The following is a 27,445-nucleotide window of genomic DNA, read 5'->3' on the forward strand; positions in this document are numbered from 1 at the left end:
TCTTAAATCTTGCTCCTGACAAACACTCTCCATGTGATAGAAATAAATTCAAACTAACACTGAAACTAAACTTTTTTCAAACAGTGAAAACTAAACTGAAATCAGCAAACCCATTGCGGAAACTTACTAAAAAATAAAAAGTAAATAAAAGAAATTCTAAAAAGGAAGTAGAAATAGAAAATAAAAGACTATAATAACAATAACACGTAAAGGAAATAGCAGACGCACCAGCAGTGGATTTAAAGAAGCGTTCTTAAGATAGCGGCAGCATTAAAAGTGAACTGGAGGTGCATGAAGAGATGATCTTAAAGAGGATCATCTTTAGGATCATCTTCTTATGATGATCCCAGAGAGTGAAATCAGGCAAGGGTTTTGATTCACATACTTGGAGTGTTTGTTTTGGAAGACGTCACATTTCCAGTAGTGCGAACACGGCTGTTTTTGTAGGGAGCAACTTCTGACTGTGTCCAAACCTGATTCTTCCGACATTATCCAGATACCATTTGCGACAATAGCATTAGCACAATTAGCAACAAGACTACAAGAAAACTAGTATTGAAAATAATACTAACAGTTATTAAATTAATAATAGCATTTTCCTGGACAGCATAAGGATACTGGGACACCACTCAATAGTTAGGAAACAAAATAAGTTCATGTCTCTGTTATGTAAATGTTTATTTCTTTCCTGAAGAGGTAAACCTTCAGTTCTTCTCTGAGAAGTGTATGTGTATGTATTTGTATCTGAACTCTGAGAGATGACCGTACCACGCACTCGTTAAACTCGGCGAACTCTTGTAAGGCAGGCCATTTTTTGGAAGTGGTGTGAAAATCCCACAGAAAAATCTGCAGCTGTCTGAGCAGACACAATAGCGGATACACATACGAACTAATAGATAAGAAAGAAGATGATCCATCACTCACCAAGCATTTAAGAAATCAGGCCTGCTCTGTTTTCCCACAGTCAAGTTGGCCCCAGGATAACATAGCAAGGCAGTGACACCTGCGTGTGCGGGTGGATGCATGATATGTATCTGTCTCTGTGTGTCTGTCTGTCTCCATGCTTGTGTGAGAATATATAGTTGCTCAAACCCCACTTAGGTTTTCAGCACTTAGAGGCACGGATAAATGTGCATATATGTTGTTTTCTTAGAGATGGGTTTTAATTATAGATGGAGGAGTCATTCTGGAGATAATAATCTGTTAAGAAACCAGCTTTTTGCTATTTGCTATTTATTTTCTGAGGTACTTATTTTCTACGCAAGTGCAAATGATAGCATTGTGGAGTGTAGTTAATGGAAGAAGGTATTTACAGTTTTTGCTCTCTTTTATTCGTATGCACACCCCTCATCAGCATGTGGGTAGAAATGGGTTTGATATCAGAAGCCAGGTATTGGTCTGCCCGCCCTGTGGTTAGTGAATGCCATAGTGTTATGGCCATGTTGGTGACATAACTTTGTTTTGTAAGTGCAGGAAATGAATATACAATTGTTTAGCCTAGTTACAGGAAAGCGTACTTTGCAGTTTTGTAATTATCTGACATGGAAACAAAGGGCAATGTGAACACCTACATTATCTGGCTTACAAATTGCAATAGAAATTAAATAAGCTGTTTTGAAGAACAGTAAGGATTCTAAAGGGTTATGGTGACCATGTACTGGAAAGAAGACTTGGGTAGATGGTGATGGTGATTGTCAAGATGAGCAAGGAAGAAGGGAGGACTTTGCCATTGAACAGCAAACTTTTCACCTTTCATTGCAGAAACATTTTAAATAAAACAAAGGCTGGTGATTGGCAGGTACTCGTGTCATGATTCATATGCACTCAGCAACGAACGTAATATGTCTTTTTAGAGCTGCATGAGGACGTGTGTATGACATCGTGACACATTATCTGTTTCCTTTCTCTGTTGCTTTTTTTACCGTTTTTAAACTGATGCTCTTTTAAATAACACTCTCCTTTACCTCTAAGGTTCTTAATCTCTCTCCCCCACTCTGTATCGGTTTCTTCTTATGGCCTCTGTTAGGTGCTGCTCTCCCTCACCCACAGTTCTCACCCGGCTTCCCTGCTCTGCTCCACTCCCAGTCTCATTCTCCGTTTCAGATTAGCCAAGGCGAGGAATCCGGTGCAGCCGGCAGCTGGAATGTCCTGTTTGTCCTGCTCTGCTTGTGTGTGTGTGAGAAGTTGGTGAGGTTGGTGCTGCTTTTTGATTTTGATGTGTTCCATTGTCTGAGAGCCAAGCTGCTTCCTGCGCCTGCTTTCCCCAAAAGCCTGGGAGAAGCGGAGAGGATAAAAAAGTAAAGGGGTGAGAAATTGTGAGAAAACACACCAGAGACAGGCTGAGATGAAGAGAGGGAAGGAAGAAGAGGTAATAAGAAGGAGAAAATAGCAAGGGGGAAATGGCTAGGAAGGGAAAGATGAGGCAGGAAGTGATGGAGGGATGGAAAAGGGAGGAGAGAGTTAGTGAGGGAGGAAGAGAGGTGAAAAGGAAGGAGGGAGAGCTTCAATAGGGCTTTTCCTCCAAACACCAATACAATGAAGTAGTGCGTAATTTCCCATGTCCCCCCGCCTCACCCCCCAAAACATACACACATACACATACAAATACACACAAAGTTTCTCAAAGGTGATAAAGCTTTCGTCTCCATCTTCAAGTGTTATACTTTTCTCTGTCATGCTTCGTGGGTCTTTGTTTCACGGGCTTCATCTGTCTTTCTGTGGTTTGTGTGTGGTCTGACACTACGGGATGCACAAGCAATGCAGATATATAGGGATGAGGAATTACGAGGATAAAATGAGCAAAACAAAGTGATAAAGATAAGGGAGGAGATGCAGAGGAAGAGGATGTCTGAGCAGTGAGAGAGGAAAAACAATTGCACAGCAAGAAAATACCAGAGGAGAGAAAATGGCTCAAAATGCCATTTGGGTGTATGTTTTGTATGTGGTACATTTCCCTGTGAAAATGTGGACGTGCATAAATCACTTAACATGTACTTTTGTGTGTATGTGTGCGAGCGTTTGTGTGTGTGAGGGGCTTTGACGTGGCAGAGCAGTGCATTCCTGCTGGGTGGTGATGTCATGAGAACTAGCTCTCCACTTGCAGACAGACAGCCCTGTTTATGTTCCCCACCAGAGGAGAAACCACACTGTGTGTGTGCGTGTGTGCATGTGTGTCTGTCTGACTGCGTTATTGGCTCATGGGGGAGGTGGGGAAGCCAAGAGGCACTCGAGAGGGTCTACTTTCCCCTGCCGCTCAGGGAGAGGGAACCACTTACTGATGCCTTCCTCTGAAACATACACAGAGAAAGAGGAAGTTTCTCATGTTTTGCAGAGCACAGTAGCTGCACAGCCAGACTGTGCTGCTGTGAGTGATTGCCCTCTGCTTCTAAATAGTCTCCTAAGGGACAGAGAATTCTTTGCACTATAATAACAAACCTTAGGTCAGCTAGTGACCACAATACCACACAGGGAATGGACCTTTCATCATTAAAATCACATTTTAATACACTGTTATATAACACAAAATGTGTTTTCTTAAGGGTTAAAAGTCAGGCTGCAAGTATAATTGGGGCTTGAGAGAAACCAGTTGCAAAAGTAGGTCAAAGATTTATTGATAATACCTTTAAAAAAAAGAAGAAGTTGTTTCTCCATAAATGACACGTGCCCATGCATTTGTTTTCCTTGGGTCTCCTTCACTATTACCCACATACTTTTCTTTGATCAATAAAAGTCCCACCGGTAACTGTAGAAAAATGTTATGAGAACTTGCGCTAACAATTGCACTTTCCTTTCCCAGATACTGCTGGTGTGATTGTCTCTCTGTCTGTGGTCATGGTTTAATGGTTTCCCTTGCGATAGTGAAATGTGATCTTTGGTCTTCGCAGCTTAGTGAATCATAAATCATTCTCCCACACTCTACATGCACCATAACATAGCAAGCCATCCAAGCTTATTCTGCCTGCGCTGCACCCAACCACGGTGATAAAGAACTCTTGTCAGCCACGCTAATGCCTGCCAGTGAGAAATAGCTGAGAGGGTTAGGGTTGTTATTATCATATCTCTGTGGCACACAAGCCCACTTCGGGAGCTTTAGGTGACTCCTACATGTGCAGTCATGCTTTTAAAGCAACCTTGCTTCCTCACATGCAATTTGACATATGACTTACTTCTGCTCATCATTTTAAAACTACAGCTTCTTTTGCACTGCGATCTGATTGCTGTGAATTAAGAGGGAAGCTTGATGCTTAAACCAATAATATAAGGATTACTTAAGACAAATATCTTAATCGTAAACATGGAGGCTGTGCTTTTTTCTTTTATAGATTTAAGACTACTTAACCCCATGCACTTGTCAGTGTTACCCAATTTTCAAGTTGGAAGGCTTGTAGACAATATTGAGAACATTTTACTATATCATATGGTGATATATCATATCACCATCTGTATTGTCTGCAAATGCATTTTTTTCCACATGTATAGGTTGATATAAAACAATATCTGAAATAAAGAGATACCTTGACCGTGGCACCTTTGTGCTCACAGTTATAACAACCCCTATGACATGCAGGAATTCTTGGAAGCAATTTATGTGTATCCTCCCCTGTTATATTTTTCTAATGTTAGGTTACTAACTGCATAATTTTAGTTGCTGTTCAGCTCATGATTGCTGTCTCTCTGCATGATGAATGTGTGTGGTCTGTTGTCTGTGCTTAGTGTCACATAAGGGTGGGGGTACTGAAATTCTCTTGTTGCATGTGTCTTCCTGTCTCCTGTTTATAGAGTTTTGTGACAGTTAAGACAAAAAAAAACATAAAAATCTTTACCAGAATTCTACAAAGGAACCAAAAATTACAATTTCTGATTGTGTGCACTCTGATGCAAGAGCTTCAGAGCTTGTTTCACAAGAGCTGCTTTTAATTTTATCAGTCATGAACTCTTTTGCACTTTCGGTGTGGTTGACTTAGCTGATAGCACAGAAAACCAGCAAGAATGGGAACCACTGGTCTATATATCTTCCAACAATAACCTCATCTATCCTGTACATATGTGCACATTATGTGTTAGTCCAAGCTTGTGCGTGTGCATGAATGCTGTTTCCGAGAATGAGTTGTGTCAACACTTGAATTTAAACCTCATGGAGACAGAGATAATGGATGGTAACCCCCCACCGTCTGTGGCTTGTGAACTAAACCACGGTATTCTGTGTGTGTGTGTGTGTGTGTTGTGTTTCAAAGTTGGCGCTCCGGTGATGTATTGCTGTTTTGTTTCTACTTGATTCTCATGGGCAGAACTGTGAATACAATCACAGTGGAGGCCTGTATATACTGTGAACGTTGTTTAAATGTCTGAGCTGTGTTCCTGTTCACTCCTTGTGTGAGCGTGTGTTATTGTGTTTTGTCTTTGGAATGCGAGGCCGACTCGGCCTCAAAACCTTAAACTATGCCTTGCAGTGGCTCTTCCCAAAGCATGCAGTTTGCGTGATGCGATGCTGTCAGAAAGTTAGAAGTCTGTTTGCTTTGGGACATACACACATTCTCTTTGTTTTGTTCTGTCTCCTCCGTTACACACACAGTCAGATTAAAAGTGAAAGTGCTAGTCGGATGGGAATGGTCAGAGGAACACACCCCCTCACTCCTGGGAGCAAAGAGGTAGAAGGCTGGAGAGGTCAGGCTACTTGGCCTGGGAAAGGCAAAGGGGGAGGCACTCTGGATAGATTAGATAGATCAGTAGAAATCGGAAAAGAGCGGAGAGATTAAAAGGAGAAGAAATGGGATATGTGTGGTGAGTAGAATAAGGAAAGAAGGAAAAGGAGAAATCAGGAAGAGATAGACAGAAATTTAGGGGAGATAAGTGTAGAAGTAAAGACTTGAATGTCAGGGCTACTGAGAAAGATGCAGGATATAAATGGAATGGAAAATTTAGCCCACATTAGGTAAAAAAAAAAGAAAAAAAGATGATGATGATGATGCGCCACTTGCGTCTTTTCCCCATTTCCTTCTCTTGGAGGCCAAGGAAAACCAGCATCTAATGTTTCTCATCGGAACTGCATCCCAGCATTTTCGTTAAAGCCATAAAGACAGAGGAGTGTGTGTGTGCATGCATTTGTACTTAATGGAGACCACAAGCAATGCATGTGGACCAAATACAACTAAATACCAAACACAAAATATGAGCTGTGGTAGTTTTGTGCTTGTTTATAAGTGCTATGCTGTGGTTACCTGCCCCTGCCACACACAAAATTAAAATTAAATCTGTAAACAATAATGGTAGCCTTACTTATTCTGGCTATTCACATTAACTGAGACTGTAATTAGACTTGTGTGCCTTTGTTTATGTACTTTCATTTTAGTTCACAAACTTGTTTCAGTATTTGAATGCCAACCATTCCAACAATCTCATTCATTCATTAGACCAATTGCACGTGTTCCTTTAGAGGTGCATGGTTGTGGGTGTGACTGGGTGTGTGATGGTGTAATAATACTGTGCTGTTTGGGTGTGGGTGTTTGTGGTTAGGGCGTTGCCTTTTTGTGTGTAACACAGCTATCTAGTAGTTGTAGGACCGTTAAAATTATGAGGAGAACAAGCATCTCAGCATGTCCCACCATCTCAAACCAAAGCCGCATATCTGTGAATAAATGTAACAGCTCAAGCCACCCAGTGTCTCCATTGTTGCTGGTGAAAACCAGAGGTGAGTCCAGTGCCTGAGTACCTGTCTGTCTGAATGATCCCATGGACCTCCTATGCCACACACACATACGAGACGTGCACACAGAAATGCACACTCACGGGCCTCCTTGGACGCAGGGAGCCCTTTCTTTCTTTCTTTCCCTCCATTTTCCTGCTGTCTATTTTGGTCAACTGGTGGCCCGTTCCCACAGTGCTGCTGTTCCCATGGTTATCGCCGTGGAGATAGCGAATGGGGGTTGGAGGGGGTGGTGGGGTGGTGAGCTTGATGGAGAGCGGGAGAGACAGCGTTGCTCTGTTCGAAGAGATAGGGGACTATGTGACTGTAGAGGAGGCGGGGGTGAAGTGGGGTGGGAGGGGGGATGAATGGTATGGGTTTGAGTGTGTGAGTGTGTGTGATGCGACGCTCCCATCAAGATCACAGGTGGCAAGTGTCAATCAGTGCTTTAAAAAACATTTTTTTTAATAAATACATACAAATAAAATGGTCTAACATTAGCATATGTAAAGTTGTCGTAAGTTGTACGTAATTTAAGGTATCTGTCATATTAGATGCATATGATAATGACTATAACCCATATGAGAGATCTTTCTTTAGGTAGATGCTATTTCCTGAGATCGAGAGCTTGAGTTGAGGTGCAAAAATTGAGGTGGCAAAAGAAGGGGTGGGAACTGGGAGATGGTAAGGGGGTGTGGGGGGTGAGGGCCAGCGAAAGGAGAGAGCAAGCGATCATTGGGGGGTGGGGAGGGGTGCGGGAGCTCAGAGAGAGGGACGGATTCAGTTCCCACACTTCTAATTACTGTGTCACTGGAGACTGAAAGGGGACTGCCCCTGGCCCTAGGGAATTTGCCGGGGCCGGTCGCAGAGAGGGTGCAGCAGTGGAGGGAGGGAAGGGGACAGAGGGCCAGAGGGGAGGAAGGGAAGGAAGGGTGGAAATAAAGAGGGTGTATGACACAGGAACTCTCTCCATAGTCCTTTCTTTTGGTTTTACCTCATCACATTCACACTAGAGGTGAACCCCTTTACCGTGAGTCCCCTCCCTCTCACCTACCCAGATACCCCAACCTCTCACCTACGACCCACTTATGCTTAACCCTTCCTTGCCCTCCTCCACCTCAGTCCTCGCTTTCTCTTCAGCCTTTGTTTGCAACCATGTTCTGCTTCCTTTCTACCCAAACCCTCCTTTTTCAACCTCCCCCTCTAGCTCCCTGCCTTTCTAATGCCCTGGGCCTCTCCTGTGTCTCCTGTTGATATGAACAAGACTCCAAGAGACACTTTGAAGTGAGTTTGAATTCACACATACACATATTCTCCTGTCTTATCCTCATTATTGCCACTTAACCCTGAGCCCCTTTCCTCTTTCATTTCCCTTTATCTCATCCTCCCATATCCTGTCCACTGTGAGTTATGTCTGTCCTGATAACATTTATGATGACTCAGATAGACGCGTAACCAAGTTGTCCTTTCTCACATGTTGCCCAAAACAGGATATAGCCCGCTTCAGACTACTGGAAATAGTCTGTGTAGTTTAGCTGAGCTTGCTGTCTGGATGGAGTATGTAGGACTCCTACCTCAGCTATCAATTAGTCAGAGAAGCACTAACGACATTAACATATTTGTCAGAATTTCAGTCATAGTATCTCATTACGAACCAGTTGGCCCTTTTGAATCCCAGTAAAGTCCTTCATAAGGACAGTTTTCTTTTCTTTCATCTCTTTCCAGAGTCACCAGGTTTTGCGTTTCCATCGTCTTTCTTTCCTTTTTCATTTCTCTCAAACCATTTCCTGGGTCCCTGATGTGTTCATCAGAATTAAATGTAGTGGGTTGTAGAACTTGAGCGGTTACATTTTTTGGACTAAAGACTTTTAAGTTTAAATTGAATCATCAAATTTTTTTCAAGTTAAAATAAGAACAAAAGCACTTATTTGATAGTGCAGTTATGTTTTGGTCCCAAAATATCAACAGCACAGGCTAATTATTTATTCATTTTTTGAAACATAGATGTAATTTGTGTTGAAAGTATAAGATAAATGCACATATAAAGCAGTGCCACAACCATATAAGCTTTGTTATTAAATGATAAAGTTGTTTTTACAAGTGAACAGCATGCCTGAACATTTCTACGCTGTCAACAGAGCTGCATGTGAGGACACATTTGTACAACACAGCTGGATCTTACATACACAGTTAATTGCCAGGTAAAGTCACAGTAGTCACGTAGCTGCCAGCCATATAATGGCAATTTTATGCCCGCTGTGCAGTACCTCGAGGATGGCACTGGACGACAAAGTTGATCTTAGTCATCTGCTGTCGCTATCCACCATTTCTGCAGGTTGTGTACCACTTCTTTTTTGTAACCTATCCCGTTGAGCCACTTTTGCCAAAGCTGGGGGTCACAAGTATACATTCATGTCAGTTTTTACCACTATTTTAAAATTATATCAGTGCAGAAGATTCATAATTATGTAGAGGGAGATATAACAGCATTTGAAAAGATAAGACTTTTTTGGGGGGGGGAACACAACTCTGCAGCTTTTTGCTTCTGGTTTTGACCCCCCTATATCAGCAATGATGTGGAGGTGTTATAGGAAAGGCCACACTTATCATTCAGGAGAATGATGCAGCTATTACATGTACCGTAATGGCAAGCATAAATGGATGACTGTGGTTGCGTGATGATGATGATGATACGAATGACTAATTTTGGGTATACTCACGTCTTAACCTGTTGTTTGCATGCTCTAAGCAGGCAGCACATTCTCCTAAATCAGTGTTTTTTAGCGGTGAGAAAGCATGTGAAGCTGCCTATGAACTGTTTGACACATGTGAGAAAGGGCAACTTCAGACATTGTCCCAACCTGATTCTCCTGCCATTGTTTGGAGTTCATGCATGAAAACAGCTTAAGTCACAGATTCCCAAAGTGGATGCTGCAGCATCCTAGGGTGCCTCATTCACAGACTTTGCTCATTCGGGGAATTGAGCTGTTTTAGTTGTAGTCATTTTGAGTCTGGGTAAATTAAAAATAAAAAAAGTGAATTCGCAAACAGTTCTGGATATAATCATGGGTGTGAATGTCATGGCAATTTGGGGCTTAATTGATGATGATTTCTTTGAGGTGTTCTTTTTTTCCGGGTGGAATGATTGTAGAACATAGATCTTTAAGCACTTAAAAAAAAGAATTGCAAAAAGTGCACGTTTTAATTTCTTTTGGATTTTCTCCAATCCACACAGCATCAAAAGTACAGTATACATACAGGCTAAAATACATACACCCCCATTAATATTTGGTTAAATATTCCATAGCAAGTTGTACCTTGACCATCAAGCACCTGGTAGAATACTGGGTGGACATGTGGCCAGTCTTCCTGCCAAAATTGGTAGAGTTCTTTTAATCAGTTGGCTTTCTGGCATGGATCAAGCATTTCAGCATAGTCCACAAATTGTCCATGGAATTGAGGTCAGGATGTTGGAAAAGTAATTCAAAAGCCTAATTTGCCATTTCTAAACAGCTGCAGATTCCAGGATCAAACAATTCAAGCAACTGTATGCAAGTAGAAGTCATTTGGATATGTCACCACTTTGGCTACTTCTGGAAGAAGACCCAAACTGTCAGCTCAACTGTCAGTCAAATGCCTTCTCGAGAAGTTTTACAGTAAGATTTGGCCACACTGACCAGAAGTATGTTCGGGGGAGTTAAGGAGAGAGTTTCAAACCTAAGAACAATATCAGCTGTTAAGTGTGATGGTAGTAGCATCATGCTGTGGCCCTGTTTTGCTACGATTGATACCGGTACATTGCACAAAGTGGATGGAATAATGAAGAAGGATTACCTCCAGATTCTTCGAATTCCCCTTAGATCAAGAGCTAGAAACTTGAGCACCACTGGGTGTTCCACCAGGAGAAACACATGTCAACATGTGTATTCTTGGAGTGGATAGAGCAGCCTAACATTTTGCTTCTAGAAAAGCCCTGAGCTAAATCCTACTGAAAATCTGTGGGTTATGCTTAAAAGCCAGGTCTGTGCCATGAAACCAACCAATTTAAATGAACTACGAAATGATCTACAAATTCAGCCAAGAAAAGTCGTCAGATATCCAAAATTATGCCAGAAGCTTGTTGGTGGCTACCAAAAACATCTGGTCAAGGTAAAATGTTCTAAGGGACATATAACCAAATATTATGGTGACTGCTATAGGGGTGTATATATAGTTTTGAACCCTATGTGGATTAAGATTTTTAAGCCATTAAAGACATATGCTGTAAGAATAATTTACTTCATACAGCTTCTTGTAGACATTCATGGCAACCCAGATATGATGTCGGGATGTTGGAGAAAGGAGGACCCAAATGCTGGTATCTTTATGATAAACTGTGCGTTTATTTACAGTGGTGTAAATAATCCACAGAATAATAAATCCCTGTGTGTTCCCTTGACTCCCGTGTCGTGTCTTCCACCCACAAGTCCGTGCTCCGTGCTCTTCCGCTCCTGTGTGTCCCCGCACACCGTGCTTGCTGCTGTTATCTTCCACGCTCCTTCCTGGAGAAAATAACTAAGAAGCAACTGTCAGGACACTCAACCACTGCAGGCATGCACTCACTTAACTTGGCTCACAAAGAACACTAACGGGGAGTCTCACACAATGATCCCGCGCCGAGGAGCGCTCAGCCACTCTCTTAAGTAGCTCCCCGACAAGGCTTCATTAGCTGCAGGTGTGGCCAGCCTCCAGACAGGACACACCCACCAGGCCTGCCTGAAACCCAGTGCTCAGCCACACCCATACACGCACCCACTTGCCTATACATACAAGCATGGAGAACACAAGGACAGCAGCACAGTGCAGCAAACTTACATAGTATAAAACGAGTCCACAAATGCTCATGGACCCTGGGTCGCTCAGACCCAGGTCCCTGACATATGAACAATTGACTGTACTGCTTGTCCTCTACTTGGAAAAATAATTCACCACATTATGCAACAAGTCCTCACACAGAACAATAACTTACACTGACTTTGTCTAAAAGGACTGACATCATAGTGGGTTGGTACTACCTAGAGTCTGCACTCAGCTTTGCAGATCGCTATCTATATGTTGTACTTGTTTACTGTTATCTGAGTTCACTATCAAGAATACCTGGAACAGCTGTTCTGCAAGCAAGAAGTTGTAACCTACAAATAACTTCTTTGTAATCGTGTAAAACAAATGTAAAAACTGGTCTTTGTTTTGTTTTTTGTTTTTTGTTTGTGTTTTTTTTCATACTTCTCCCCTTCGCCATGATTTCCGCTGTCACTTCATTTCCTATTGAGGCCTGCTCTTTCACAAATCAGCATTAGATCTGTTGGCATCACCACAGGACTATACACTGTTGTTTTTTTGGAGAACTGCTTTTGAGCCTCCAGTCCTCCACTCTGTGAAGCCTAACACCTTTGCAAACACAGTACCTTTAATTCTCTTAAGACTGTTAAGGGCAGTCTTCACAGTGGTGCTAATAAAGTAAGTTTTATCTTGCTAATTTGAAGGTTGTATATCAGATTGCAAGGGAAATCAGTTTACTGACTACTCTGTCTCAGGCAGTATGCAAGTCTCCACCACCAATGATCTGTGTAATATTTCACAGTCCTTTAAGATGATGTGAGATGACACTTAAAGTTAGATAACTCTGTAGAGCTTTTATTAAATCCTGTTGTGACAGGACAAAATGCACCACTATTGGCTTTTTGAACTCTCATGTCTGATTATGCAACCATTTGAATTCCAAATTTGACTATCGCCTTGACTGTCCAAAAGCACGTGGGAGAATATTTTCTTCTTCATTTCCTCAAATCAGTTCAGAAGACAACAGACCAGACCAGACCAGACCGGCAGCAGCAGCAGCAGCAGCCACCACTGCTGACAGTATTTACAGTCCTGGATGAATCACTCTGCATTATAATAACATTCCCTGCGTTCTTCTACATCAAGAACAGCTTAGGAAAAAAGTAAAAGTAAGAGGAGGGGTGAGGAGGAACGCTGGGGGATGAAGTATGCACCGGCAACACTAGATGTTGTGCAAAGGAATCTGTTGTTGGCTCTCCCATGACGAGACTGTGTATGTGTATGCGCACGCAGATATAGTTCAGGTTGGTTGATTCAGTGGGTGGAATTTCAGTTTGAGTTTGTGGGTGTAGTGACAGTTTGAGAACTGTCAGCGCATGTCGAGGAAAGCTGTGGATGTCGTAACATCAGCGTGAATGGGTGCAGTGAAGGCATGGGAAAAATGAGTGCATTGAGATGGTTTTAGTGTATAAGCACGTGTAAACGTCACGCCGCCTAAGCAGATGGTGGGAAAACATTTGGAGCACCACTTTTGTCTCAAAAGAACAAATATCAGCTAACGGTGGCATGGATGCTCTGCACTGTGGAGAACCAGTTGTCTTTAATTGGCCATGTGACAGCACCACAAAACCCACCATTTGTCTCCTCGGCAACAGTGCAAGAACAAAAGAAAGATGGGAGGAAGAGGAAAGTGCTTACCGTAACATAAAAAATATCTTGTAGCATAGCTATGATAATCACATGCACATCTACCATCTATACAGTTCTGTGCTTTCAGTAACATTAACATATCCATGCAGAAAAATTACTTGAAGTGTCATGTATGTGCTATATGTGTATGTGATTAACTATCCAGTATTCCTGTTACTAGTATTCATATTCATATCATAGGATAATTAAAAACACAGAGCCAGTGAATTTCTACTTTTTCCCCTTTTATTCAAATAATTAACTATCAGAACTGTTTGCAGGATAATTTCCTATTGATTAATTAAGCTTTTAGCTGTAGTTTGGAAACAGATTGCCAACAATGATATAATAATTAACCAATTAACTTAGTAGGCCAATTGTTTTATCTAATGCACCACTTGATGTGTAGCCCATCTAACATTAAAATAACAGGATTTAAAATTTAATTAAAATTAAGTCCCATTAAAAAAAAAAAAAAAATATATATATATATATATATATATATATATATATAGATCAGCCTGTCAATAGAAGCTTAAGGTTTGATCCATTTAAATACATGTGCTTTTTATGTTTTTAAAATAAGCTGTTTTTATCCCTCCATCAAAGCCAACTGCCCAACACTGTCAAGGGACCCTTTTAGCTGGTTGTTTTCCTGAGCTGTTCGGCTTAGACTGGCCCCAGCTATCTGGCATCTGAGAAGAAAAAAGGAGTACTTAGGGAAGAAGAGAAAGAAAGGGGTTAGAGGTGAGAAGCAACCAGAGAAGTAGAGGGAAATGGAAGAAAACACTGTAAGAGGGTATATGGAGCATCAATGAAGACATAGAAGAGATAGAAGAGAGAAGACATATGTTCAGTGGAAGACATAGAGGTAGAGGTTGAAGGTTGAATGTGGTTTTTTTTTAAAGAAGAAGAACAGAGCAAGCTGACTGCAGTGCCAAGAGAAAGCATGTGCTGTTTGTGTGATGACTAGACTGTTATCTGCAAGACTGCATTACCTCTTTTAAAAGGACTAATAAAGATGGACTGAGTGTAAAACAGAGAAGGAAGTAAAAGATAAATTGTTGAGACCAAGCTGGAGGTGATAAAATGGTCAAATGTAGGAAAACAAAGTTGACATGAGATTGAAACAAGAACTAAAAAGAATGAGAGAGATGGACTAAACAAGCAGTAGAGAAAACCTGCTTTACATATTGTCAAGAAAAGTAAAAAAAAAAAAAAGTAAAATAATGCAAACTTTATCATGATGAGATAAAACTGAAAGAAAAACTATTAAATGGTACACAAAGACTACAAAAAAAAGGTAATTTAACACATTGGCAGCCAGTGCCTAGGAATTGTGGAAATACTGTATGTACATTATAGTAAGATGTATTGTTTCAGTCATATACTGTAAAAACATGATCTAAAATTGAACAAGAATTAGTTAAATGAGTAAAGCATAGATTAATTTTTTTTGGCCGTTTAAAACCATTATAATTTAAAACAACTAACTGAGGCGAGCACAAGGAGCAGTCTTGGAGAAAAAAAGTTCATGAGGACATGCAGAAGGTTGGGGTGACAGAGGAGGGTGCAAGGATAGGATGAGATGGCAGTAGATCCTCCCAGGGAACAGCCAAAAGAAGAATAATAGTTGAGATCGAAACATGTGGCACACCTGTTTTGAAAGATTTAAAAACAAGCTAAGTAGATTGGGAGTATCCCCTTTGTGTTTATCCTTATAGTTGAAATACAGAGCACACAGCATCTAAAATGAACTTTTTAACTGTCAGTAATTAAATTAAAATCTGAATTGAAGAAGTCATGTCATCAAAACTGTGCAAACTGTTTGCTGTTACCAGCTGTGCTCAAAAAGTTTGCATGCTTGATCTCCTCCACTGTCGTAAAAAGGGGTTCCTTCAACTTGAGTTTCATTTTGAGAAGAGGACAAACTCTCATGGGGACTAGAGCTGGTGAGGCAAAAATATTTTGTTAGTGTGGTCGAAAAGTCCTGCATGACAAGCTAGCAAGTACCACAGAGAAGTGCAGGTGAAGATTACACTAAAACTCAGGGAGTTTTAGTGTAATCTGCTGACAGATGAATTCACAATAACGCAATTGTAAATAATAATAATTATAATAATAACAACCCTGATGAGCACACTTCTGTTTGCACTCCTTAAATGATGTGCTTCTTCTGAACTTAAAAAATTCAGACTCTTCCATTGAAAACAAGAGATGCATCTCGCGTCACTATCATCCTCCGTAGGAAATTTGGGCCCGTTTACTGTAGTGAAGTCACGGAGCACACAGTCAGCAGCAGTCACCTTGGAGGTGCCTGAGAAGATGATCTTACAGGGGAGATTTTTAAATTTTATTATTACTTTACGGGCTGGTTCATAAACTCGATCACGTCTCGTTAAATAGAGAACAAACTGCCCCTATAGTGAACGGCTTTTTTGCACTTGGCATCTGTTGAGCTCTGACTCTGCTCAAGATGCAGTTAAGAGCACAATTACCACAGTCATGTCATATTTTGTGATTTGTATCCTTGGGAACATTAAGAAAGACTTCTACAATTTGTGCTTCATGCAGGTGAAATGAGTGGGTGCAAGATGACTCAGGGAAGGGTGTGCATTTCTGTATGAGTTCCATGTGAGTTTTTACATCTTCTCCATGCCTGTGCGGTGTATATAAATATGTGTGTGTGAGAGAGAGAGAGGGGTGAGGTGAGTCAGAGGAAGGTGTGTGTGATGTCAAGCCTGGGCAGGCTCTGCTGTGGTCCAAGTTCAAGTTGCTGTCAGGTGGTAGTGGTTAGTTAGGAGAGCTGGTAATTACCTCAGGCTGTCAGATTGAGATACTGGCCAGACACCCGCAGGATACTGTGGGAAAGTGAAGTTAACGGGTCACTGCAGTATCTTCCTCATGCTGCTGTAGCAGTAGAGAAACAACCCTTACAGGTTTAGATAATGTAGTATACAGGAAGAGTTTTTGGGCATCTATCTACAAAAGTGAAATTAAGTAATAAGTGTGTTTTAAGGAACAATAGCAATGTAACAAATATGCATTATACCCACATATAAATTCAAAGATGTGCTTTGTTCTGTTTTTAAGTCAGTGTTAATTCAGCTGGACTTATTATTTGTTGTTTACTGCTTGTTTTCAGACGTTTTCGCTCTATGTAATTATACACTTTATTTTCTTCGTTTTAAGTAATTTATGCCCATGTTCTGATTAACAGGCTCTGCACTAACCATCTTAATTCACTAATATTTATCAGTTTCCCTTCATATTAATCAGCTGTATTGTGGTAACACACACAAAAATTTAAGTCCAGAGCAACTTGTTCTCTTTGTAAGTACATTTTTTTTTTAAATAAAGCCTTCACTAATTATTTGATCATTTAATAGAAATCATATTGGCACAGTGTATGTTTTTTTTCTCACCACCTAAGTAAATGGCATTACAGTGTCTCAGGCTTTATTTTACCCTCAATGATAAGATTTTCAGTTAATGATTAACACTAAAATTCTGCCGGTCTTTTCTCAGCTAAATGAAAGTGTTTCCACTCTTTTCTTCTGTCACGAACTTGGTGTGCAAACTCTCTGACGACATTCATAAACAGAATGCGTAGATAAAGGACAATTTTTGTTGGCAAAACTTTCTGGTTTCCTTTTTTGCCTGTTTGTAGTCCTACTGCCATTGACAAATCATGTTTCAGCAGGTTTTGGTTGATTGCAGATAAACAATCTGTGGAGAGCAAATGAGGGGTGAAGTGCATTAGATACCCATCAGCTGTGTTCAGGTGATGATTTAGCTTTTTTAAATTTTTATTTATTTGTTTATTTATTTATTGTCATTTGCAGACAATTACCAACTGACTGCTTATGCTAGACAGTCAGAAAATAGACAGTTGCCTTTGGAAGCTAAATCAAGAGACTATCTGATGGGTTCCCATTGCATACCATGACCTTGGGACTATGGTCTGTTAGCTTTTGCTTGCTCATCAATCCCACGTTTCTACAGGAGTCTGAGTCAGATTGTTTCCAAGATCAGCATAAAATCCAACTTAAAATAAATCTACATAATCTTACAGGAGTAACAGCATTTTATGTCTGCTCAACGAAATGACAGGGGATTCAAACAGATGTGGGAACAATGAATCTCTGGTCATGAATGTTTTCTTTTGCTTTCCTTGGGAAGAGTTTTTAAGTTTCTTGAAAAAAAGGAGAGGGAAAAAAGTTCCTTTCTTACATACAGCGTATATGCTTTAGACCACAGCAACCTCGGACAGTGGAATTTTAAGTATTTTTTAACCTTTACTCAGATTTACAAATTTACATAAAGACTTCAGCGAGAACCTTTTCAAAGGGAGATGATGATGCAGTTTGTGCTCCCCTTTCACTCCTCTCCTCTCCAGTTCCCACGCTGTCCTTTACCTGACTTACCACAATTTGAATCAAATCACTAGTGTCCAATTGGCTGCTGTGATCATGTGACCGGCATCAGCCCTACAAGCACCGCCTTTTGAGATTGGTCTAGGATTTTCCCATGGGAGCTGCATACAGAGCCAGTGCTGTGTGTGTGTTTGAGCACGTTAGGGGAAAAAGTCCCACCACCACCTCCACCACCACCTCCTCTCTGCTGTCCCCACTTTCTTTCCTCTTTTTTTTTTCTTTTTTCCACCACCTCCCGTCCTTTAAAACACAGTATCAGACTTTAGATGGCCTTTGTTGTCACAGCAAGGGACGTTAAGAGTGTGAGAGTGCCTTAGATTCCCTGAAAAAACATGGAACAAAGGCCAGAGCAGCTCAATGTAGTACGTGCCTAAAACTTTCTAGAGCTTTCAATTTAAAAAAAATCTAAATTGTTTTAAAAAATTTTATGTGATTGCCAGTTTCACTTTTGGTGGTCCTTTGATCATTAGTCACTCGTCTGGGTTTTAAGTAGAACAGCCTAGTGGCGATGAGTTGCAGTAAGTGTTGAGCTTTTGCATCTTCACATCTTTTGTTTAAAAACCAAAAGAGAAAATAAAATCATGGTGTCTGACTAACCTGCAGAATGCCGTGTAAAAACGAGCCTGTCCAAACGAGCAGAGTCAACTTTGTATGTTTTTGGTACCTTTTAAGGTTTCATTATAGTGTATGTTTATTTACTGTGTGTCTGTCTGTGTTTTAAATACTGTCTGGCTTTAAGAATTTTGTTGTGTGACCACATAGTGATGATAAAGAATCTTTTGAATTTTGTACTTGAAATGGTTTAATGAAGCCTATTCCCTGTGTGACAGCTGCATACCTGAGAATTCTGCTAGTTAAGTAATGATGTAGGATAAACAAACACCAGCTGTCGGAGAGTAATTTTTCTTATCAGCACATCTGCTAATGTGACAAATTGAAAAAGAAAATCACTTCGTACTTAGCTCATTTGTCTAACAGAGCTCTGCAGGATCTCTGATTAATTATAGAATTATTTTCATCCAGGTTGCGTGTGTGTGAGACGATGTGCGTGTGTGCCTGCCCGTCCGTGGCTTAGCTTTGAGAGTTCAGAGCAGGTTCTGGCTTGCTCAACTCTGGGAAACTTTGAGCTGAGCAAATAGCTCGGTCTGTTTTCCTGGCTGCCGCCACAGTCGTATGTGTCAACCATGTGTATGTGCTGTTAGCATCTCTGTCCATGCGGTTTGTATGCTCAGTGTAGTGTAGTGTAGCCTGTGCAAATTGTGAAGTATTTTATCTGTGCGGTTAATTTTTGTCTCTGTGTGTGTGTGTGTGTGTGTGTGTGTGTGTGTGTGTGTTTGCATGTTACGTGGTTTTGTGTATGCGTGTAATTCAGCGTACAAAGAGGAGTTCATGCATGCAGCCAGGGAGAAGTAAGCTTCATTCCCACAGACAAGACAGATGATTACACCTCTACTATTCCCACACCTCCAGTGTTTCTTCCCCTCTTTTCCCTGCATGCCCTCTGTCACCAAAAAGGCTAACACTGCTCTACATGTGCACACAAATGAGATGACTTGCTATTGTTTGGGGTGGGTGTATGCTCCTGAATTTTCCCAGGTGAAGAGAGGCAAACCTTAAGTGAACTAGTCAAGGATCACTCTTGTGCAAGTGGTTTGATTTACAGCCCACTTCTAAGTAGAATGCTGTTTACCGGGCGGAGACCTGATGTATTGACAAGGCTTTTAGCGCTGACATGCTGTCAGGATGTTTTACAGACAAATGTAAATGTGTCTGTCTTTGAGTTCGGGGCCGGCACACAAGAGGCCACTAATGTCTTTCCATTTATCAGGGAAGGACGTTATAATACGAACATGTGAATGCTACTGAGGTGTTAACACTGTCTATACACACAAAGATCTGATCGTTCTGTAACACTTATGGCCTTTCACACCAAAGCAAGAACCTGAGAAAAATGTGTCTTTGCTAGTGTGCGAGTAGATCAACGCAAGTTATCAGGCGCCTCAGACCTGTATTTTTCCTAGGTTTTAACATAGGTCTGCAACTTTCTGTTTTAAAGCAGGTTATTAAGGTTAGCCATTTAAGAATTTACTGTGTACTCTGTTGGGTTTTTATTACCTAAGGTAAGGTGATGTTTTAAGTATTTTGGGTCATTACAATGTGAAGCAAACCTAGGTTGTAGTCTGTAATCAGTATCCTGTGTCATATACCGGGTTAGGAGTGACTTGATACTGCACTGTACTTGTAGTTTATTTTTATGTCATCTGTCTGTATATCAAATGTATATCAACCTATTAAGGCAAAAAAAAAAGAAAAAAGAAGATCTAAATACCCTGACAGCTAGAATGAGGGGATTAGATGTCTGTTATGTCTGTCATTTTTCTGTCATAAATTGGCTCCACTTCTCTCATCACTGTTAGTCAATAAAAAAGTTGTTTTTATTCAACCAGTTAATCAGATCAGTCAAGCTTCATTTACAAAGTATTTCTCACGCAGGGTAGTACAGTTCCAGGTGTTTCTCAGATCACTGAGAAGCTGATTACAAGGCAATAACCATTAGTAATAAAGAAGAATTCATATGTGATAATGAGCAATTTTAAAATACTTAAAGACAAAACAGCAATAAATAAATAAAAAATATAAATAGCTTATAATTGGAATAAAAGTGCAAATAACATTAAAGAAAAAATAAAATAAATAAAAATAAAAATAAAACAGATAGAAAAATTAAAAATAGAGATAAGAAGATAAATAATTACAAAATAGAATCAAATGTACAATTTAAAAAGAAAACCCAGTAAGTGAATAAAAATAAAGTAATGCGATGGAAAGTAAACATCCAACATGATAAAATGGTAAAAAATAAAAGTTTGTGACATCAGTAGCACATGCTCAGTCAAAAGCCAGGCCTATCTAGGTAGGTAGGTCTATGTTTAAAGATTTCATGACTTCCAGCTGCTCTCAGCTCCTCTGGCAGACTTTTCAGGTTGTGGAGGAGCTGAGAGCCTGTGCTGGTTCATATACACGAGTGAATCCATCAAGTAAAAGAAAATAATTTTGGAAATTGACAGGCAGCCAGTGGATAGACTTCAGAACTGGTGTAATGTGCTCTCACCTTTGAATATTTCTCAATCAATTATAGGTGATGTAAAACATTTTTATGTCAAAGCATTACTGTAATCGAGCCTGCTACATAGCAAAGCATTTGTTTTTCTGCATCACTCAGAGAGAGAAGGTCACACTCAACGTGGGGCGATCGTGGGCTCAAGAGTTGAGAGTTCGCCTTGTAATCAGAAGGTTACCGGTTCGAGCCCCGGCTTGGACAGTCTCAATCGTTGTGTCCTTGGGCAAGACACTTCACCCGTTGCCTACTGGTGGTGGTCAGAGGGCCCGGTGGCGCCAGTGTCCGGCAGCCTCGCCTCTGTCAGTGCGCCCCAGGGTGGCTGTGGCTACAACGTAGCTTGCCATCACCAGTGTGTAAATGTGCGTGTGTGAATGGGTGAATGACTGGATATGTAAAGCGCTTTGGGGTCCTTAGGGACTAGAAAGGCGCTATATAAATACAGGCCATTTACCATTTACACTTAAGAATATTTTTCAAGTGGAGAAAAGAAAAAAGACCCTACATGACATGTTTCTCTCTCTGAGCTTCAGAGCCTGTGACTATAATTTCAGTTTCGTCCTGATTGTTGTCAACACATGTATATCTAAATTGCTCAGTGATCACTGGTTAGATGAATGTGAGTCATACTGTGTCATTAATCGTCACTCCATTTTTTCTTTTTTTAACTGACGTTGGTCAGAGCTCTCCTCCACCATCATCAAAATATCAAATCCCTACAGTAGACACATTGTTCTCTTTTGAATTTATTATGCGTGTCATTGTGTTGTTTTTGGAGATGGGTATGGAAATGTTAATGTTGTTTGTGGCGGCCGTTGCACTTTCTGACACATTTGCTCAGCCTACATTACACCCACTTAAATAACAGCAAAATGACAGCCACCAGTCAGCTATCATGAAAATGAATATGAAAGTTTTTTGTGATATTTTGCTAGTAAGGAGTTGTTTTTTGTCACATCATCCATCAAGAATAAAGCTGATGATTTTTAATGGTGTCAGGATTTAAAGTACAAATGGTCACATTTGCGACAAGCTTGTAAACAGGCGAGAATATTTTCTTTTTTCCACATTTTTTAATTTTTATATCTGCTGCTGGTGACTGTTTCTTTGTTTCTCCAGGCGTGTAACAGTGATCAGTATGTGGCAGTGCCTCGAGACGATATGGTCGGGATGCTTAAAAAGAAAGGTTTGTCAAACTCACACAGTATTATAGGAAAGGCTATACTTTCTAAAGCATTTAAGGATGAATCTGCAGTCCATTATGTCTGCAGCTATTTTGTCTCAGCATTGATAACCTCACTTCCTTTTCCCTTTAAGAATAAAGAAATACAATTTGTTGTTTTTTTTTGTAGGACTTCTACCAGACCAGGACAACACTGACCTAATGCACCAGGAAGAGGAGAAGCACGATGACATTTTGACCCCAAAGCTCCCCAGGTATGCTCTTCAGTGTCGCTGGGCCTCCCTTTCAGGGCTGGACCCCGACACCCTGACCTTTCCCGGGGGCGCGCCTATTCAGCTTCACACCGTGCCCCCTACCCTCCTGCCAAGGATCCCTCTTTTCTACATCTGCACCAGATGTGGCAAGGTGTTCTGGGAGGGCTCTCATTTTGGCCGTGTCCTCTCAATGTTTCAGGAGGTCTTGCACATTTCAGACGAAGACAATGAATCTGCTGCAGTGCCCATTACAGCTGCTCAGCAGAATTGACTGTTGTAGAGTCAGTTTACATGAAGACTTTGACATTCAGCTGTCTTATCCCATGCCCCTCTACACATTGAGGAAAGTTCCTGTTCAAGTTTCAACACCGACTCTTCCACAGTTTTCCTGAAGGTAAAGTTGGGTTTGGGCTCTTAAAATACAGTGACATTTCCCCACATGTAATCAACTTTAAATAAATTAGTCAAAGTCAAACGGGTAACAATTCTTCTTTTTTTTCTTTTTTTTTATACCTGGATCAATAGATTGCCTCTCAGTGTGCAATGAATGAAGGCTTTATTTTTGTTTTTAAGCCACCAATTTTTTTCAGATGGAAATATTTTGACAATTTTTAAATATTTTGTGTTTATAACAGTTTAAAAAAATCATTTACATTTCAAACAGGCAATAGAGTGATCGCATTTAGACCTGATCATATTTGTTATAAACTGTATTATACCTAAGAAGTGGTTTGCGTTGTGATACTTTGAAATCGAAAGAGTTAATTCTTTAAGAAAGTAAACATATGCATCAATCCTAAGTTTGTTCCATTCAGCAGTTTATGAGGTCACATCCTGTGGAAACTGGTTTTTATTGTTTTGACTTGAACGCCCTGGTAGGTGGCGATAAGGTCAGTTCCTTGGCCATTTTAATACTCAGTGGTACGATACATTTTTATTCTCTGTGATTACATTCTTGTAATATTTAAATGTTTAAATGCGTGTTTTAATAAAGAGAGTTTTTTTTCCTCTTCTTTCTTAATTTGTAAGAATTTGCAGTTTACTTTCACCAGATGTTTTTGTTTTCAGTATGTTTCTAAATTCACGAAGCAGATGGTAAAGGACCGAGGGTGGACAGATTGATGGGATTATCCAAGCTTTAGCCGTGTCTGTCAGGTGTAGCACGTGTGTTGGTTTTTTGGGGGGTTTTTCTGACCCTGAGGCTGAAGAGTAGTGGGGTCACAGAGTAACCCGGCACATACCAGCAGAATCCCTTCACATTTTCTCATACTCCTTCCCGCTGTGAATTTGTGTGATTCCAGACAATTAGATCTCCCAAAATGTTCAAATAGGTTTTGGAAGCTCTGCAATTAAAGATTTTCTGATGTTTTTTTGCTGAGGAAAGTACATGAAGCTACACCAGAAGGCGTAGTTAGTCTTTTTACAGTCATAAAATCTAAGAATCCCTAACTATAGCCAGATGTGCTCTTAATTTTACTGACAGTAATTTTCAAAGACGGGTCATACTGTGAATCACTGAGGTAAATGTGTTTTCAGGAACAAAGACAGCTGCAGAAGAAAAGTTGGAGGTTGGTATCTCAGGATGAAACTTGATGCTCCAGAACATGCACGCTATAGCTTGGTTTATCATGCCATGGGTAACCACGCTGAGGTTTCAGATGTAACGTGTTAAATTTGTGTTAGCTGAAACTCCTAGGACTTGACATGCTGGGAGTTTGCAGAGAGCTCAGCAGCCTAAATTTAACTGCAACAAATGCTGGAAATATACTCATAAGACAGTTTATTAGGTACACCTTTCTAGTTTTGGATTGGACCCTTTTGACTTTCAGAACTGTCTTAATTTTTCGTGACATGGATTCTACAAGGTTCTGGAATTCCTTTGAGATTTTGCTCTATGCGAAAGCATCACATCCTAAAGGTGCTTGGATTGAGGATCTGGTGACTCTGGAGGCCATCTGAATACAGTGAACTCATTGTCATGTTCAAGAGACCAATTTGAGGTTATTAGAGCTTTTGCACATGTTAATGTGCTAGAAAAAGTGCACAAGACAATGAGTGCACTGTGATCATAAAAGGATGAACGTGGCCAACAACAATACTCAGATAGGCTGTGGCATTTAAACCATGGTCAGTTGGTACTAATGGGCCCAAAGTGTGACAGAAATACCCCCTGAACATTACCAGTAACACCAGTAGCAGCCTGAACAGGCGATACAAGGCGGGATGGAACCGTGCTTTCATGCTGTTTACACCAAATATGACCCTACCATCCGAATGCCTCAGCAGAAATTGAAACTCATCAGCCAAAGTTTTTCCAGTCTTCTATTGTCCATATTTGGTGAGAACATAAAAATTGTACCCTCAATTTCCTGTATTTAGCTACAGAGTGGCACCCGTTGTGGTCTTGTGCTGCTGTAGACCATCTGCTTCAAGGTTGGATATTTTCATGTGGAGATGCTCTTCTCCATACTTTGGATCTGCCTTTCTATCAGCTCAATGCAGTTTGGTCATTCTCCTCCTGACCCCTGACATCAAAAAGGCATTTTTGCTCAGAGAACTCACAGTCACTTTGTATTTTCTCTTTTTTTTTTTTACTCTTCTCTGGAAGTCCTAGAGATGGTTGTGTGGGAAAATCCAAGTAGGTCAGCATTTTCTGAAATACTCAGGCTAACCAATCTGGCACTAACAAAACCACATTCAGAGACGCTTAAATTGCTTTTCTTCCCCATTCTGATGCTTGGTTTGACTTTCAGTGTGTCATCCTGATTGTCTCCATCCCTAAATGCACTGAGTTGCTGCCATGTGATTGGCTGATTAGATAGTTTCAGTTTAACAGATATACCTAAAAAAAATTGTTGATGGTTTCTTTGGAAGCCTCGACCAGATGTCCCGTAACAGTCTTGTCTCAGATCCCCTAATTTCAGTGTTTTGGGGATGTTAAAAAAATCACATGGTTACCAGTTTAGCTCACCTGGTTGAGCAGGTGACCATATGCTACAAGGCTCAATACAGAAGCCCAGGTTTGATTCTGACCTAGGGGCCTTTGCTACTTATCTTCCACCACATTTCCTGTTTGAAAAATCTTCACTGTCCAATCAGATGAAGGGGAAAAGATTCACATAATTTAGAGAAAATTGACACTTTAGCTTTCCATGTGTGAATAACAGGCCAGTATTACCAGCTACACGACTTTAAAGGCCTGTGCAAAAATGTAGGCTTAGTGCTTTTGTTGCAGCAAGTAATCCTACACCATCCCTAATGCAGTCATCTGTAGGGACATTATAAGTGCCGTCACTTCTGAAGAATGTTACCAAAGTGGGTGTCTGTGGCAGTGAGTGGGAAGTTAACCATTCATTGTTGTGAGTGCTGGGTGAGATGCTGGTCCACATCAGAATCTCTCGCCTCTGTGTCCTATGGGTAAATCTTATGGAAGAAAGTTAATATAGTTAACTAAAACTAAACCAAAAACTACATGAAAGAAATCATTTTAGACTGAAGATAAAACTAGACTTAATTTGTTAACTTGGTCACATTTGTCAAAACAAGAAGCCTGTGCACCTTTAGTGCATGTGTTACTAAATGTGGGACGTCTAAGAAGGGACTTTGTGTCAAGTATTTGTTGTCACTGTTAATTTATTCTATTTTTCTGAGCATCTGAAAACAAATTACCCACAAGGTAATGTCAAAAGTGAAACTGAACTTTTAAAAAGTAAGCTTAAAAATACTCTGTGGAAATTACCTGAAACTAAACTGAAGTTAAAAACACATTGACATATTGCCAAACAGCATAGTGGAATTTAATAGGTACGTTTGAAAGAGATGTTTTTATCCGTTTTTGTACTGCTTTCTCATAGAGGTTTTATTGGTGGTATATATGTGGGCAGGTCTAGACCTGTTCAAGCTACAGGAAAATTGCAACATGAAAATTAAAATTGAAATTCTAGTTCCCAAGAACAGTGCAATACTGATGAAAAGCTAAATGAAAATATCATGAGTATTTTGTGCGTTTTCACATATGGAAACCAGCTCTAATAAATCATGTAAAACTACACTTTAAGGTGGTGGGGGGAGGGCTCATGATAAACGCACAGCTGATGCTGCATGAGACCTTCTCCAGAGGAAGCTGGATTAATCCACCTCTGTGACGTGTTAACAGTTTAGAAAAAGATCCACAATCAAGTACTGCTGAACGAGACCGCTATGCTGGCAATGGTGTAGTTTAATACGAAAATAATATGACCTCTTCTTCTCGAGCATGCATCCTGGAGTCCAAGCATTTGTTGGCTTGTCGCCAAGCAGCCTGTGCAATAACTACAGTAACATTAAGCTTCCCCGAGGTGTATTTTATTGGTATGACTGAAGCGGACACCCTAACTTCCAAATAAACCCGGTGTGTGCTGTCCCGTCCTTGTCCGGGTGGTCGCAGCCCCTGCCTCTGCAGAGCGCGAGGTTTCTGCTGCAGCACCGTGTTATTTGATCCTTGCTCTTTCTTTGCTGGGAAGAAAAGCTCGCCTCTTTCCCACGCTCTGAGGACACGTGGTGCCCGGAATGAATTGGATGCAGAAGGCCCTCCCCTCCCGGTAAAACGTCACCCCTCTCGCTCTGTCTGGCTCTCTCTCTCTACTCTCATAAACTCAAGCACGCATGCTTTCAGGTATGAATGTAAAAACAGGTTTAAAAAAAGAAATTATGTTTTAAAAAACTAAATTTAGATTTATGTTCCCTCCTGTTGTGTGATTTCCCCGTTTGGGCTCTTCTGCAACATGGAACCCAGAGGAGAGACTCCTCCCGGCTCGTCTGGCCCATTGTTGCCCCGGCATCGGCGCCAAACTCGGGCACCGAGCAGCTACGAGCTCTTCGTTGCTCCTTTTGCGGTGCAGCACTTAAAACTCTCTGTATTTCGGGGAGGGGGGTGTTATCTTGTTTATCATCGCACGACAGCAGAGCAAAGACATGGCTGCACAAACAAAACCAGAACAGGCTTGCATTATCTCAAAGCAACCGTTTTCCATTTAGGAGTTCTAGGAAAGCTGGCCTCAATGCACCCTCCGTGCCCAGCCGACCGCTCTTGATAACTGCACAACCCCATCTCCCCACCAAAACAAACAAACAAACAAAAAAAAACTAACTAAACGTTTTGGTAGGTATACGTTTTTTATTTATTTATTTAGTTGTTTTACCTGACGTCATATTAACTGAACGCGAGAAACTGTGGGGGGAAAAATCACAAGTATTTTATCTCAACTTACTCTGGCAACTTCCCAG

At 40.7% G+C, this 27,445-nt stretch overlaps 1 protein-coding gene across 10 annotated transcripts in view; it reads left to right on the forward strand.

Annotated features, from left to right (window-relative positions):
• Positions 1–23,196, forward strand: part of exd3 (exonuclease 3'-5' domain containing 3) — a 45,450-nt gene extending 22,254 nt beyond the window's left edge. For 6 of the 10 annotated variants that reach the window (XM_019361164.2, XM_013270810.3, XM_019361163.2 and 3 more), the window contains 2 exons: positions 21,863–21,929; positions 22,096–23,196. In XM_019361164.2, coding sequence (XP_019216709.1) covers positions 21,863–21,929; positions 22,096–22,451 — 423 coding nt within the window. In that variant the 3' untranslated portion in view covers positions 22,452–23,196. Of the gene's footprint in view, positions 1–7,889; positions 7,967–12,512; positions 13,603–21,862; positions 21,930–22,095 lie in introns of those variants that run through there. The other 4 variants (XR_003221160.1, XM_025909345.1, XM_019361166.2 and 1 more) reach the window with 4 other exon arrangements.
• The last annotated feature ends 4,249 nt before the right edge of the window (positions 23,197–27,445 follow it).

The sequence above is a fragment of the Oreochromis niloticus genome, linkage group LG7 (assembly GCF_001858045.2).
Source record: "Oreochromis niloticus isolate F11D_XX linkage group LG7, O_niloticus_UMD_NMBU, whole genome shotgun sequence".
NCBI lineage: Eukaryota > Metazoa > Chordata > Actinopteri > Cichliformes > Cichlidae > Oreochromis > Oreochromis niloticus.